Raw genomic sequence first — 17,356 nt, 5'->3', positions numbered from 1 at the left:
TGGCTAGAAGCGCGGCTAGTTCTAGAGCACAAGTCTTCAGCACTACAGCCGGGATGTTGTCGGGGCCCATAGCCTTTGCTGTGTCCAGTACGCTCAGCCATTTCTTGATATCATATGGAGTGAATTGAATTGGCTGAAGACTAGCTTCTTTGATGGTGGGGATCTTGGGAGGAAGTCAAATGGATCATCCACTCGGCGCTTTTGGCTGAAGGTGATTGCAGATACTTCAGCCTTATCTTTTGCTCACGTGCTGGGCTCTGCCATCATTAAGGATGGGGATGTTCACGGAGCCTCCTCCTCCCGTTAGTTGTTTAATTGTCCACCACCATTCACGACTGGATGCGGCAGGACTGCAGAGCTTTGATCTGATCCGTTGATTGTGGGATCGCTTAGCTCCGTCTGTTGCCTGCTGCTTCCGCTGTTCAGCATGCATGTAGTCCTGTGTTATAGCTTCACCAGGTTGGCACCTCATTCTTGGGTACGCCTGGTGCTGCATCTGGCATGCTCTTCTACCCTCCTCATTGAACCAGCGTTGATCCCCTGGTTTGTTGGTAATGTTAGAGTGAGGGATATGCCAGGCCAAGAGGTTACAGATTGTGGTGGAATACAATTCTGCTGCTGCTGCTGATGGCCCACGGTGCCTCATGGATACCCAGTTTTGAGCTGCTAGATCTGTTCTGAATCAATCCCATTTAGCACGGTGTTAGTGTCCCACAACACGTTGGACGGTGTCCTCGGTATGAAGACGGGACTTTGTCTCCACAAGGACTGTGCAGTGGTCACTCCTACCAATACTGTCATGGACAGATGCATCTGCGGCAGGTAGATTGGTGAGGATGAGGTCAAGTAGGTTTTTCCCTCATGTTCATTCTCTCATCACCTGCCGCAGGTCCAGTCTGGCAGCTATGTCCTTCAGGACTGGGCCTGCTTGGTCAGTAGTGATGCTACCGAGCCACTCTTGGTGATGGACATTGACGTCCCCTACCCAGTGTACGTTCTATACCCTCACTACCCTCAGTGCTTCCTCCAAGTGGTGCTCAACATGGAGGAGTACTGATTCATCAGCTGAGGGAAGGGCAGCAGGTGGTAATCAGCAGGAGGTTTCCTTGCCCACGTTTGACCCAATGCTATGAGATTTCATGGGGTCCGGAGTCAATATTGAGGACTCCCAGGGCCACGTCCTCCTGACTGTGTATCACTGTGCCACCACCTCTGGTGGGTCTGTCCTGCCGGTGGGACAGGACATACCCAGGGATGGTAATGGAAGAGTCTGGGATGTTGGCTGAAAGGTATGATTCTGTGAGTATGGCTATATCAGGCTGTTGTTTGACTAGTCTGTGGGACAACTCTCCCAATTTTGGCACAAGTCCCCAGATGTTAGTGAGGAGGACTTTGCAGGGTAGACTGGGCTTGGTTTGCCTTTGTCTTGTCCGGTGCCTAGTGGTCCGATGCCGGGTGGTCCGTCCGGTTTTATTCTTATTATGACTTTTTGTAGCGGGATTGTACAACTGAGTGGCTTGCTAGGCCATTTCAGAGGGCAGTTAAGAATCAACCACGTTGCTGTGGGTCTGGAGTCACATATAGGCCAGACTGGGTAAGGGCATAAGTGAACCAGATGGGTTTTTACGACAATCTGGTAGTTTTGTGGTCACCATTACTGATACTAGGTTTTTATTCCAGATTTTATTTAATTAACTGCTATGGTAGGATTTGAACTCATGACTCTGGATTACTAGTCCAGTAACAAAACCACTATGCTATCGTACCCATTTATAATGAAGGCACCATGCTAACTCCAGGGTAAGTTAGCATTAATTTGCATAGTTCAGTTCTGCTGGTCACATATGAGCAGTGCATTGAGAGAGTGGAATCCTATCCTTTGTATTCAATGTATGGAAGAGACTTGCAGGAAGAGTACTGGAGGCAAAAACCTTGGAATTATTTAAGAAATAATTGGATACTGAAAATGTGGGGACTTTAGAATCTTTCTGGGTGGATGATCTGGATATGTTGAATGACCTTCCGTAATGATCTTGTAATCTTCTGACATAGGTGGTGACATTGAGCTGGAGAGCACAGGTGACTATATGGGTTCAATCTATGATTCCTGCCACTCTGTAAAATTGCAGTGCCCTGTCATGATCTCACCAATTGTCCAAGAGAAAGAGGGTGAAATTATTTGCTCTAGCAAACAATTCATTTGTGACTTACTTCATTTGTTTAGCAACAGCTGTTTGGCTAATGTTACTAATGTCCCCTGTTGTAGCATAGAATTATTCTTGGCATAGAAATTAAGAGTAATTGTGATTTTAACAGCCACTGCCAAAGCGATGCCTGTAGTTGAAGTGGACTGTAGGTCCATGCGGGGATGAGTACCTCTGTCTATATACTTTGGTAAGAGGACTCGCATATGTTATGTTATATTGTGTTCGCTCCACCATTGGTGGCTGTGTCTTCAGCTGCCTAGGCCCTAAGTTCTGGGAATTCCCTCCCTATACCCCTCTGTCTCTCTACCTCTCTCTCCTCCTTTACAACGCTCCTTAAAACCTACCTTTTTTGACCAAGTTTTAGGTTACCTGTCCTAATATCTCCTTTTGTGGATTGGTGTCAAATTTTAATCGGATAACGCTCCTGCGAAGCACCTTGGGGTGTTTTATTACGTTAAAAGAGCTATATCAATCCAAGTTGTTGTTCTGTTATGTACTCAGGACAAGGTCCATATGCATTCATCCCACTTCTTACTGGATGTATCACCATGTTTCCACTCTACTTTCCCCCACCTTCTAGGAGAGGCCATAAAACATGGTGAGCCGTAGTCGAGTCAGAAAACCTCTCATAAAAAAAATTCTATCTGACCCCTCTGTATAGCCTTATCATGGAATAGTCTGTTGTATAGAAAAGCTCTATGCCACTTGGCTGGGATCTGTTACAATTGTACAGTGTCAGCTTGGCTCAGTGATAGCACTCTTGCCTCTGAGTCAAAGGGTTGTACATTGAAGCCCTAAGTATATAATCTAGGCTTTACTGTGGTCCTGAGGGATTACTGTATTGTTGGAGGTACTGATGAGACATTAAACCAAGGATCTTATGACTTCCAAAGTAAGTAATTTTAAATCACATTCTCACATTGTGAAAAGACTGTTCAGTTGGGTTTCCAATTGAAGTCCTCACTCTTAAATTCTGGCTTAAGGCAGTATTTGCAGCCAGATGAGCTGACAGAGGCTGGCACAGTGAATTTTCAATTGCAGTGAGTCTGTTGTGGACAGTGAATGCAGTGACTTGACACGTCCGCACAGGAAGGGAGAGCGTGAGCCCCGATCATTTCTCCTAATGACGTCGCAGAGTGGCATTGGTAAAGGGCTTGGAAAGATTGCATGCATACCCTAGCAACTAGGGAACACAATGTGGTGAAATGGAAACTAAAATAAAGGAGAGAATAACAGAATGTGGGGAGAACTAAAACAAAAACTCATTGAAACTTGGTCCTTGTGTCAGGAGTCCAGCACTCTAGTGTTGAAGGTAGTGTTGTATTATGCTATTAGATTTCTTTTACTCTTTTCACTCTACGTATTTTTGCTCCTGTTTCAGACTGCTCTCGTAGGTGAGCCCTGGTGTCCCAGGGAGTGTTTTCACATATCCTGGCATATAGGTAAAGTTCATAGCGTGCCAGGAAAAGAAACATAGAACTTTTTATTCACATTATCTCAGCTATTGGTTCTTTCCCATGCCTTCGTGGGATTCTCTTTGTCTTCGTTTTATCTGCCAAACAGATTTATTAAACAGTAATTGAACATGTGATAAAAGCAGTAATACAACATAGATTTTTACTGTAGTTGTTAAACTTAGCTAACTCCTCGTTATAGATGGAAAATAATAAATAGTTTGCAAGTTCTTTGCAAAACCACACTGTAATTATTATTTTTTTTAATACAATAGTTTTTTTATCCTTTTCTCAGCAAATACAGAAGTTATCTGACTTACTTAACTGTCTTTGAAAGTTCAAGACTGACTCAACGATTTGAAACGGTCAGGCTGATTAAAACCTTCAAAGCGGTTGCGAGGCTAGTATCCCGCAGAAATGTAATAACAGTCTGTTAAATTCAAGCAGAGCTGCCAATCAGACAAATATTTGAATAAATTTCACAGAATTTTGCATTTGAATTGAAGGGCTTGACCCCCCACCCCTGAACACTTGTTTTCAGATATATTGACCAATTATTGCAACAATGTATCGAATTTAACTGGGCTATAATTTCTGTGACTGAAGCTGGTTTTCAACCCCTTATATACGATGGCAGAATTAAAGAACCCAATAGCAAGCTAAATCTTAGACAAAGATGCTTCACTTTTGTCACAGTCTGCTTTCCCTAATAAGGATTTTTTAAAAAATGTCTTCGATCATAACTGATGATTTGTTTTTGCTTGTAATTTGAACAGGTGGACTGTCTTTAAGCCAGATGTCAGATATTCAAATTGAAGTGGATGAAGACTACTTTGAGGGACTGGTATGAGCTTAGTAATCATTCATTTAATATTATTGGGCTATAAATGAGATTAGTACACCCACCATACACTTGTTTAAGGGCCACTGGCTTGCACGTTCAGCTGAATCATTTACAATTTAAAAGATTTGTTATAACAACGGGTTTAATGGATTTTAAGGTAACTGGAAAAACAACTTACAAGCATTCTGATAGCAAACAGTGGTTTTAGGAACAGTATACAAATGTATTAATTCGTGATGATAGGTTGAGCTAACAATAGAAATGGCATTATATAAAAATGTTTTCATCCCTCAGTAAATGAGATAGAAAGAGCAGCTTCAATATTGATTTCTTAAGCACAGTTCAGAATTAAAATTGCTAATATTTGGATTTAAATCGTATTATTTGATATTAGTAACAAACATGCAAATACCTTTGTGTGAAAATCCTCTGCGTTTAGGCCTTTGTTAAAACAGCTGAAGGCATTAATGCATCTGTTACTGATATCACACAGCACAATTGCAACCCAATTTATCTTTAATTCCTCTTAATATTAACAGAGGTTACAAAATTAATGAACAGTCTACTCAGGTAAATAGTTAATTGTCTTGGCTTTAACTGGTGTTCAAGATGGGTCATCCGTTCTCAACTAGGGTGCAAGATGTTCCATTTGCGGAGAAAGTGCACCGATTACTGCCTCACTTCATAGGTCTGTAAAATAGTCTTTTCTTTTTTATTCTCTTACTTTTCTTAGTAGCACGCTTCTTAACTTTCCAACTACTGAAACTCACACATGGTTATATTACTGGACTAGTCATCCAGAGGCCTGGACTAATAATCCAGAAAACATGAGTTCAAATCCCATCATGGCAGTTTGAGAATTTGAATTCAGTTTTAAAAATAAAATCTGGAAATAAAAAGCTAATATCAGTAAAGAGTGACCATGAAGCTGTTGCACTGTTGTAAAAACCTAACTGGTTCACTAATGTCTTTTAGGTAAGGAAACCTGCCGTCCTTAACTAGTCAGGCCTATATGTGACTCCAGTCCCACACCAATGTGGTTGACTCTTAACTGGCCTCTGAAATGTCCTAGGAAGCCATTCAGTTGTACAATCCTGCTACAAAAAGTTATAATAAGAATAAAACTGGATGGACCACCCTGCATCGGACCACTAGGCACTGGACATGACAAAGGCAAACCAAACCCAGTCGACCCTGGCCTCTGAAATGGTCCAGCAAGCCACTCAGTTGTATCAAACCACTACAAAGATAGTGGTTTGATACAACTGCATTCTGGGAGCACCTTCACCACATGGACTGCAGTGGTTCAAGAAGGCGGCCCACCATCATGGTCTCAGGGCAACTAGGGATGGACAATAAATGCTAGCTTTGCCAGCAAAGCCCACAACTCGACAATGAATTTTGAAAAAAACTGCTCAAGGCTATGGCTAGAGGGTAGTGCTGGCCAAGGCTGCAAACAGGGTCCCTAGCTGCCCTTTCAATTGACCGTTGGTGCACAAGCACTTAAAATGATGGCGAGAACATAAAAACGATAACACAACTTGCATTTATATAGCACCTCTAACATAGCAAAACATCCCAAGTCGCTTCACAGGAGCGTTATCAAACAAAATTTGACACTGAGCCACATAAGGAGATATTAGGACAGGTGACCAAAAGCTTAGTCAAAGAGGTAGGTTTTAGAAATATAGAAACTTAGAAAATTTATGGCACAGAAGGAGGCCATTCGGCCCATCGTGTCCGTGCCAGTCGAAATAGAGCTATCCAGCCTAATCCCACTTTCCAGTACTTGGTCCGTTGCCTTGTAGAATATGGCACTTCAAGTGCATATCTAAGTACTTTTTAAATGTGATGAGGGTTTCTGCCTCTACCACCCTTTCAGGTAGTGAGTTCCAGACCCCCACCACCCTCTGGGTGAAATTGTTTTCCTCAGCTCCACTCTAATCCTTCTACCAATTACTTCAAATCTATGCCCCCTGGTTATTGACTTCTGCTAAGGGAAATAGGTCCTTCCTCTCCACTCTAGCAAGGCCCCTCATAATTTTATACACCTCAATTAAATCACCCCTCAGCCTCCTCTGTTCCAATGAAAACAACCCCAGCATATCCAATCTTTCCTCGTAGCTAAAATTCTCCAATCCTGGCAACATACTCTTACATCTCCTCTGCACCCATCTAGTGCAATCACATCTTTCCTGTAATGTGGTGACCAGAACTGTACGCAGTATTCACACTGTGGCCTAACTAGTGTTTTATACAGTTAGAATCATAGAATCATAGAAGTTTACAACATGGAAACAGGCCCTTCGGCCCAACATGTCCATGTCGCCCAGTTTATACCACTAAGCTAGTCCCAATTGCCTGCACTTGGCCCATATCCCTCTATACCCATCTTACCCATGTAACTATCCAAATACTTTTTAAAAGACAAAATTGTACCCGCCTCTACTACTGCCTCTGGCAGCTTGTTCCAGACACTCACCACCCTTTGAGTGAAAAAATTGCCCCTCTGGACCCTTTTGTATCTCTCCCCTCTCACCTTAAATCTATGCCCCCTCGTTATAGACTCCCCCACCTTTGGGAAAAGATTTTGACTATCTACCTTATCTATGCCCCTCATTATTTTATAGATTTCTATAAGATCACCCCTAAACCTCCTACTCTCCAGGGAAAAAAGTCTCAGTCTATTCAACCTCTCCCTATAAGTCAAACCATCAAGTCCCAGTAGCATCCTAGTAAATCTTTTCTGCACTCTTTCTAGTTTAATAATATCCTTTCTATAATAGGGTGACCAGAACTGTACACAGTATTCCAAGTGTGGCCTTACTAATGTCTTGTACAACTTCAACAAGACATCCCAACTCCTGTATTCAATGTTCTGACCAATGAAACCAAGCATGCTGAATGCCTTCTTCACCACCCTATCCACCTGTGACTCCACTTTCAAGGAGCTATGAACCTGTACTCCTAGATCTCTTTGTTCTATAACTCTCCCGAACGCCCTACCATTAACGGAGTAGGTCCTGGCCCAATTCGATCTACCAAAATGCATCACCTCACATTTATCTAAATTAAACTCCATCTGCCATTCATCGGCCCACTGGCCCAATTTATCAAGATCCCGTTGCAATCCTAGATAACCTTCTTCACTGTCCACAATGCCACCAATCTTGGTGTCATCTGCAAACTTACTAACCATGCCTCCTAAATTCTCATCCAAATCATTAATATAAATAACAAATAACAGCGGACCCAGCACCGATCCCTGAGGCACACCGCTGGTCACAGGCCTCCAGTTTGAAAAACAACCCTCTACAACCACCCTCTGTCTTCTGTCGTCAATCCAATTTTGTATCCAATTGGCTACCTCACCTTGGATCCTGTGAGATTTAACCTTACGTAACAACCTACCATGCGGTACCTTGTCAAAGGCTTTGCTAAAGTCCATGTAGACCACGTCTACTGCACAGCCCTCATCTATCTTCTTGGTTACCCCTTCAAAAAACTCAATCAAATTCGTGAGACATGATTTTCCTCTCACAAAACCATGCTGACTGTTCCTAATCAGTCCCTGCCTCTCCAAATGCCTGTAGACCCTGTCTCTCAGAATACCCTCTTAACAACTTACCCACTACAGATGTCAGGCTCACCGGTCTGTAGTTCCCAGGCTTTTCCCTGCCGCCCTTCTTAAACAAAGGCACAACATTTGCTACCCTCCAATCTTCAGGCACCTCACCTGTAGCTGTCGATTATTCAAATATCTCTGCTAGGGGACCCGCAATTTCCTCCCTAACCTCCCATAATGTCCTGGGATACATTTCATCAGGTCCCGGAGATTTATCTACCTTGATGCGCGTTAAGACTTCCAGCACCTCCCTCTCTGTAATATGTACACTCCTCAAGACATCACTATTTATTTCCCCAAGTTCCCTAACATCCATGCCTTTCTCAACCGTAAATACCGATGTGAAATATTCATTTAGGATCTCACCCATCTCTTGTGGTTCCGCACATAGATGACCTTGTTGATCCTTAAGAGGCCCTACTCTCTCCCTAGTTACTCTTTTGCCCTTTACGTATTTGTAGAAGCTCTTTGGATCCTCCTTTGCCTTATCTGCCAAAGCAATCTCATGTCCCCTTTTTGCCCTCCTGATTTCTCTCTTAACTCTACTCCGGCAATCTCTATACTCTTCAAGGGATCCACTTGATCCCAGCTGCCTATGCATGTCATATGCCTCCTTCTTCTTTTTGACTAGGGCCTCAATCTCCCGAGTCATCCAAGGTTCCCTACTTCTACCAGCCTTGCCTTTCACTTTATAAGGAATGTGCTTACCCTGAACCCTGGTTAACACACTTTTGAAAGCCTCCCACTTACCAGACGTCCCTTTGCCTGCCAACAGACTCTCCCAATCAACTTCTGAAAGTTCCTGTCTAATACCATCAAAATTGGCCTTTCCCCAATTTAGAATTTTAACTTTTGGGCCAGACCTATCATTCTCCATAGCTATCTTAAAACTAATGGAATTATGATCACTGGTCCCAAAGTGATCCCTCACTAACACTTCTGTCACCTGCCTTTCCTTATTTCCCAAGAGGAGGTCAAGTTTTGCCCCCTCTCTAGTCGGGCCATCCACATACTGAATGAGAAATTCCTCCTGAATACACTCAACAAATTTCTCTCCATCCAAGCCCCTAATGCTATGGCTGTCCCAGTCAATGTTGGGAAAGTTAAAATCCCCTACTATTACCACCCTATTTTTCTTGCAGCTGTCTGTAATCTCCTTACATATTTGCTCCTCAATTTCCTGTTGACTATTTGGGGATCTGTAGTACAATCCTATCAAAGTGATCTCTCCCTTATTTTTCAGTTCTACCCATATAGACTCAGTGGGCGAACCCTCGGATATATCCCCTCTCACTACTGCCGTGATGTTCTCCCTAATCAAGAACGCAACTCCCCCTCCTCTTTTACCTCCTGCTCTATCTTTCCTATAGCATCTGTATCCTGGAACATTGAGCTGCCAGTCCTGCCCCTCCCTTAGCCATGTTTCAGTAATAGTTATAACATCCCAGTCCCATGTACCCATCCATGCCCTGAGTTCATCTGCCTTGCCCATCAGACTTCTTGCATTGAAATAAATGCAGTTTAATCTAGACTTCCCTTGGTCTTTGCCCTGCTTTCTCAGACCATCTGTCCGGTCATGTTTTGTACACTCTCCCTTACTGCCTTTTGTTTCTGTCACCACTTTACTTCCCACTGACTTCCTGCATCGGTTCCCATCCCCCTGCCACATTAGTTTAAACCCTCCCCAACAGGACTAGCAAACACTCCCCCGAGGACATTGGTTCCAGTCCTGCCCAGATGCAGACCGTCCAATTTGTACTGGTCCCACCTCCCCAGAACCGGTTCCAATGGCCCAGGAATTTGAATCCCTCCCTCTTGCACCATCTCTCAAGCCACATATTCATCCTAGCTATCCTGTCATTCCTACTCTGACCAGCCCGTGGCACTGGTAGCAATCCTGAGATTACTACCTTTGAGGTCCTACTTTTTAGTTTAACTCCTAACTCCCTAAATTCAGCTTGTAGGACCTCATCCCGTTTTTTACCTATATCGTTGGTACCTATATGCACCACGACAACTGGCTGTTACCCTCCCCCTCCAGAATATCTTGCAGCCGCTCCGAGACATCCCTGACCCTTGCACCAGGGAGGCAACATACCATCCCGGAGTCTCGGTTGCGTCCGCAGAACGCCTGTCTATTCCCCTTACAATCGAGTCCCCTATCACTATAGCTCTGCCACTCTTTTTCCTGCCCTCCTGTGCAGCAGAGCCAGCCACGGTGCCATGAACCTGGCCGCTGTCACCTTCCCCTGGTGAGCCATCTCCCCCAACAGTATCCAAAACGGTATACCTGTTTTGGAGGGAGATGACCGCAGGGGACCCCTGCACTGCCTTCCGACTCTTCCTCTGTCTGTTGGTCACCCATTCACTATCTCCCTCAGTAATTTTCCTCAGCATCGCGGATGCCCAAAGTGAGTCCATCCGCAGCTCCAGAGCCGTCAAGCGGTCAAACAGTAGCTGCAGCTGGACACACTTCCCGTAGGTGAAGGAACCAGGGACACAGGAAGGATCCCTGAGTTCCCACATCCCACAAGAGGAACATGACATGGGTCTGGGATCTCCTGCCATGACTTAACCCTTAAGTTAGCTTAACAACAACTACAATGTCAAGAAAAAAAAAGGAAAGATAAAAACTACTTACCAGTCACCAGCCAATCACTCACCTGTTGGCTGTGACTTCGTGCCTCCAGCAGCTGCAGCTGAAATAAACTAAAGACTTAAAAAAAAAGATGGTAAAAGAAACCCTCACGAGCTAGCAGCCAATCAGCTGCTCCCCTTGTGCTGACATCACTTTTGATTGTCTTACCTCGCTCCTTGAAGCCCCGAACTCTTTATCGCTGATCCGGCGCTCCGACACACCGCCCCCGACTCCGACACACCGCCCCCGACTCCGACACACCGCCCCCGACTCCGACACACCGCCCCCGACTCCGACACACCGCCCCCGACTCCGACACACCGCCCCCGACTCCGACACACCGCCCCCGACTCCGACACACCGCCCCCGACTCCGACACACCGCCCCCGACTCCGACACACCGCCCCCGACTCCGACACACCGCCCCCGACTCCGACACACCGCCCCCGACTCCGACACACCGCCCCCGACTCCGACACACCGCCCCCGACTCCGACACACCGCCCCCGACTCCGACACACCGCCCCCGACTCCGACACACCGCCCCCGACTCCGACACACCGCCCCCGACTCCGACACACCGCCCCCGACTCCGACACACCGCCCCCGACTCCGACACACCGCCCCCGACTCCGACACACCGCCCCCGACTCCGACACACCGCCCCCGACTCCGACACACCGCCCCCGACTCCGACACACCGCCCCCGACTCCGACACACCGCCCCCGACTCCGACACACCGCCCCCGACTCCGACACACCGCCCCCGACTCCGACACACCGCCCCCGACTCCGACACACCGCCCCCGACTCCGACACACCGCCCCCGACTCCGACACACCGCCCCCGACTCCGACACACCGCCCCCGACTCCGACACACCGCCCCCGACTCCGACACACCGCCCCCGACTCCGACACACCGCCCCCGACTCCGACACACCGCCCCCGACTCCGACACACCGCCCCCGACTCCGACACACCGCCCCCGACTCCGACACACCGCCCCCGACTCCGACACACCGCCCCCGACTCCGACACACCGCCCCCGACTCCGACACACCGCCCCCGACTCCGACACACCGCCCCCGACTCCGACACACCGCCCCCGACTCCGACACACCGCCCCCGACTCCGACACACCGCCCCCGACTCCGACACACCGCCCCCGACTCCGACACACCGCCCCCGACTCCGACACACCGCCCCCGACTCCGACACACCGCCCCCGACTCCGACACACCGCCCCCGACTCCGACACACCGCCCCCGACTCCGACACACCGCCCCCGACTCCGACACACCGCCCCCGACTCCGACACACCGCCCCCGACTCCGACACACCGCCCCCGACTCCGACACACCGCCCCCGACTCCGACACACCGCCCCCGACTCCGACACACCGCCCCCGACTCCGACACACCGCCCCCGACTCCGACACACCGCCCCCGACTCCGACACACCGCCCCCGACTCCGACACACCGCCCCCGACTCCGACACACCGCCCCCGACTCCGACACACCGCCCCCGACTCCGACACACCGCCCCCGACTCCGACACACCGCCCCCGACTCCGACACACCGCCCCGATTAACATAATCTAGCATAATCTCCCTGCTCTTATATTTTATGATGTGGAGATGCCGGTGATGGACTGGGGTGGACAAATGTAAGGAATCTTACAACACCAGGTTATAGTCCAACAGTTTTATTTGAAAATCACAAGCTTTCGGAGCTTTCGTCCTTTGTCAGGAGTGTGGAAGGGACGAAGGACGAAAGCTCTGAAAGCTTGTGATTTTCAAATAAAACTGTTGGACTATAACCTGGTGTTGTAAGATTCCTTACACTTATATTTTATGCCTCGGCTAATAAAGGAAAGTATCCCATATGCCTTCTTAACCACCTCATCTACCTGTCCTGCTACCTTCAGGGATCTGTGGACATGCACTCCAAAGTCCCTCTCTTCCTCTACACCTCTCAGTATCCTCCCATTTATTGTGTATTCCCTTGCCTTGTTTGACCTCCCCAAATGCATTACCTCACACTTCTCTGGATTGAATTCCATTTGCCACTTTTCTGCCCACCTGTCCAGTTCATTGATATCTTCCTGTAGTCTACAGCTTTCCTCCTCACTATCAACCACATAGCCAATTTTTGTATTATCTGCAAACTTCTTAATCATGCCTCCTGCATTTAAGTCTAAATAATTAATAATAACCACAAAAAGCAAGGGACCTGGTACTGAGCCCTGCGGAACGCCACTGGAAACAGCCTTCCAGTCACAAACACATCCGTCGTTGCTTCCTGCCATTGAGCCAATTTTGGATCCAAAATGCCACTTTCCCTTGGTTCCCATGGGCCTTTACTTTTTTGACCAGTCTGCCATGTGGGACCTTGTCAAAAGCCTTGCTAAAATCCATGTAGACTACATCAAACACACTAACCTCATCAACCCTCCTCATTACCTCCTCAAAAAATTTGATCAAGTTCGTAAGACACGACCTTCCCTTGACAAATCCATGTTCACTATCCTTGATTTACCCGTGCCTTTCTAAATGATGGTTTATGCTGTCCCTCAGAATTGATTCCAATAATTCGCCCACCTCTGAGGTTAGATTGACTGGCCTATAATTACTAGGTCTATCCTTATCTCCCTTTTTAAACAATGGTACAACATTATCAGTCTGCCAATCCTCCGGCACCACGCCTGTATCCAGGGAAGATCGGAAAATGATGGTCAGAGCCTCCACTATTTCCTCCTTTGCTTCTTTTAATAGCCTGGGATACATTTCATCCAGGCCTGGCGATTTATCTACTTTCAAAGATGCTAAACCCCTTAATACTTCCTCTCTCACTATGTTTATCCCTTTCGATATTTCACACTCCTCCTCCTTAACTACAATCTCTGCATCGTCCTCCTCTTTTGTGAAGACAGACGCAAAGTATTCATTAAGAACCATACCCACATCTTCCGCCTCCACACATCGGTTACCTTTTTGGCCTCTAATAGGCCCTACTCTTTCCTTAGTTATCCTCTTGCTCTTTAAGTATTTTTAAAACATTTTTGGGTTTTCCTTAATTTTACTTGCCAGTATTTTTTCATGCCCTTTCTTGCTTTCCTAATTTCTTTTTTAATTTCACCCCTGCACTTTCTATACTCCGCTAGGCTTTCTACAATATTGAGTTCTCGGTGTTTGACATAAGCTTCCCTTTTTTGCCTTATCTTACCCTGTATGCTCCTTGTCATCCAGGGGGCTCTAGATTGGCAGTCCAACCATTTTTCTTTGTGGGAACATGTTTACTCTAAACCCCTTGAATGCCTCCCACTGCTCTGACACTGATTTACCTTCAAGTAGCTGTTTCCAGTCAACTTTTGCTAAATCACTTCTCAGCTTAGTAAAATTGGCCTTTCCCCAATTTAGAACTTTTACTCCTGTTCTATCTTTGTCCTTTTCCATAACTATGCTAAATCTAACTGAGTTATGATCACAACCACCAAAATGCTCTTCCACTGATACTCCTTCCACCTGCCCAGCTTCATTCCCTCAAACTAAATCCAAAACTCTTTTGTTGGGCTTGCTACGTACTGGCTAAAAAAAGTTCTCCTGAATGCAATTTAAGAATTCTGTGCCCTCTATACCTTTTACACTGATTGTATCCCAGTTAATATTAGGGTAGTTGAAATCCCTTACTATTACTGCCCTATTGTTTTTGCACTTTCTGGAAATTTGCCTACATATTTGCTCTTCTCTCTCCCTCTGACTGTTTGAGGGTCTATAGTACACTCCCAGCAGTGTGACTGCCCCTTTTTTTGTTCTTTAGCTCAACCCATATGGCCTCATTTGATGATCCTTCTGACATATCATCCCTCCTCACAGCCGTAATTGTTCTTCAACCAATATTGCCCCCCCCCCTTTTATATCCCCCTCTTGATCTCGTCTGAAAATCCTGTAACCAGGAATGTTGAGCTGCCATTCCTGCCCCTCTTTAAACCATGTTTCAGTAATAGCTAAGATATCGTACTTCCGTGTGTCTATCTGTGCCCTCAGCTCATCTGCCTTATTCACTATACTCCTTGCATTGAGGTATATACCATTAAGCACTGCCAATCTCCTTTGTTGACTAGTTTCTAACCTTAGTTTCCTTTGCCTTCCAAACTTGCTTACTAATTTTCTGCTTTCCATTTCCAGCTCTGCATCTCTCCCTTCTGAATCTATGCTCAGGTTCCCATCCCCCTGCCAAGCTAGTTCAAACCCTCCCCAACAGCACTAGCAAACCTCCCTGCAAGGACATTGGTCCCGGCCCTGTTGAAGTGCAACCCGTCCGGCTTGTACAGGACGGGTTGCACTCCCCCAGAACCAGTCCCAATGCCCCAGGAATCAAAAGCCCTCCCTCCTGTACCATCTCCCCAGTCACGCATTCGTCTGCACTATCCTCCTATTTCTAAACTCACTAGCTCTGGAGATTACTACCTTTGAGGTCCTGCTTATTAATTTCTTTCCTAGCTGCTTAAAATCTGTCTGCTGGACCTCATCCCTCTTTCTACCTATGTCATTGGTACTGAAATGGACCACGACCTCTGGCTGTTCACCCTCCACCCTCCCTCCCCCTCAGAATGTTCTGCAGCCGCTCAGTGACATCCTTGACCCTGGCACCAGGGAGGCAACATACCATCCTGGAATCATGTCTGCGGCTGCAGAAACGCCTATCTGTTCCCCTAACTATTGAATCCCCTATCACTATTGCTCTCCTGACCTTTCTCCTCCTCCCCTGTGCAGCGGAGCCACCCATGATGCTGTGGATTTGACTCTGGCTGCACTCCCCAGAGGAACCCTCTCCCTCAGCAGTATTTATACCAGTTGGAGAGTGAGATGCACTCAGGGGGATTCCTGCACTACCTGCCTGGTCATCCTTGTCTGTCTGGCGGTCACCCAGTCCCTCTCTGCCTGCACTCTCAAGCTGTGGGGTGACCACCTCCTGAAACGGGAGGCATCCTGGAGTTCTCACATAGCATAGACCACGCACTCGATGAGTCTGATCTGCCCTGCCATGCCTCTATTTATTAGATTATTAAATAAACTTAACAGAAATAAACAAGAGAGTTTAAAAAAACTCCAGCTACTCACCGATCAGCTCCGTCCCTTATGCTGATGTCACTTTAGGTTTTTTCCTCATTATTTTACCTGCTCCGATGCTCTGCCCCCGGTCTCTCGCAGGTCCACTCTCGCTATGGACTCCGGGCTCCCGATTAAGACCTAATCCCTGGGCCTCTTTTTTTAACCTGCTTCAATGCTCCGCCCCCGGTCTCTCGCAGGTCCACTCTCGCTCTGGACTCCGGGCTCCCGATTAAGACTTAGTCCCTGGGCCTCATTTTTTTTACCTGCTCCGACGCTCTGCCCCCGGTCTCTCACAGGTCCGTGCTCACTCTGGACTCCAGGCTCTCGTTTTAAGGAGGGTCTTAAAGGAGGAGAGGCAGAGAGGTTTCGGAAGGGAATACTAGAACTTAGGGCCTAGCCAGCTGAAGGCATGCCCGCCAATGGTGGAACGATTAAAATTGGGGATGCATAATAGGTCAGAATTGGAGAAGCATAAAGATCTCGGAGGGTTGTAGGGCTGGAGGAGGATTGCTGGAAAAGGACTTGCATTTATATAGTGCCTTTTATGACCTCAGGATGTCCCAAAGTGCTTTACAGCCAATTAAGTACTTCTGAAGTGTTGAATGTTGTAATGTAGGCAAGCAAGGCAGACAATTTGCGTACAGCAAGGTCCCACAAACAGCAATGAGAAACAATTTGCTTTTTTAGTGATGTTGGTTGAGGGATAAATATTGGCCAAGACACCGAGAGAACTCCTCTGCTTTTTCTTCGAACAGTGCCATGGGATCTTTTACGTGCACCCGAGATAAAGACGGGGTCTCTGTTTAACGTCGCATCTGAATATAAAGCATGGATTGTAAGCAAGATTGACTTCTTTTTGTGTAGGGTACTGGAGAAGATGTTATTGTATATCTGCGTCAAGATGGTCTAGTCAAAAATGTGAATTTGAGCAAGGAGGACATAACCAGTGTGCTGAAGGAAATTTGGAAAGAAAAGATTACAGCAGATCTCCAGGTATGTGAATTCAGTCTTCAGCACCACAGCAGTGACTTTCTCTGGATTGATACAGATTCTCACAAAAGAGGGAACTATTCTGTTTGGAAGGATAGCAGTCAGCCGTATATTTGGGATAATTGTGTCTGTTATTTGGAGAGATTTCAACAATGCAACATTGACTAGGTGGAAAATTACAATTTTTGTTGATTTTTTTGGTGTTCTTCTTCTTCATGGTAAGGGAATGAGGAATGGTGGTGTTAGGGAATGGAACTCTTCCCATTTCAGGTACCCAGTATCAGTGTCAGCACTAAGCACTCCCATATAGTACAGCTTCAAGTATAGTACAGCCAGATGCAGAGTAAAGCTATTCTGCCCCAACAATGGGGTAAATTTTATCCCCCATGATCGGGTGGGTTGGGAGTAAAAATTCTCCAACGCGCCTACTTGCGGGTTTGACCCAATCGCGATTGGATGAGCGCGCACTTCTGAAACCCGGA

General features: G+C 46.7%; 1 protein-coding gene across 3 annotated transcripts in view; it reads left to right on the top strand.

Moving 5' to 3' along the window:
* tsnaxip1 (translin-associated factor X interacting protein 1) overlaps positions 1-17,356 on the top strand; it is a 91,181-nt gene that overhangs the window by 57,104 nt on the left and 16,721 nt on the right. For all 3 annotated transcript variants that reach the window (XM_067997835.1, XM_067997834.1, XM_067997836.1), the window contains exons 10-11: positions 4,438-4,505; positions 16,749-16,877. In XM_067997835.1, the coding sequence (XP_067853936.1) occupies positions 4,438-4,505; positions 16,749-16,877 (197 nt within the window). The remainder of the gene's footprint in view (positions 1-4,437; positions 4,506-16,748; positions 16,878-17,356) is intronic.

The sequence above is a fragment of the Heptranchias perlo genome, chromosome 16 (genome assembly GCF_035084215.1).
Source record: "Heptranchias perlo isolate sHepPer1 chromosome 16, sHepPer1.hap1, whole genome shotgun sequence".
Classification (NCBI taxonomy): Eukaryota; Metazoa; Chordata; class Chondrichthyes; order Hexanchiformes; family Hexanchidae; genus Heptranchias; species Heptranchias perlo.
The sequence above is the reverse complement of the archived record's forward strand: the minus strand, read 5'-3'. Positions and strand labels throughout refer to the sequence as shown.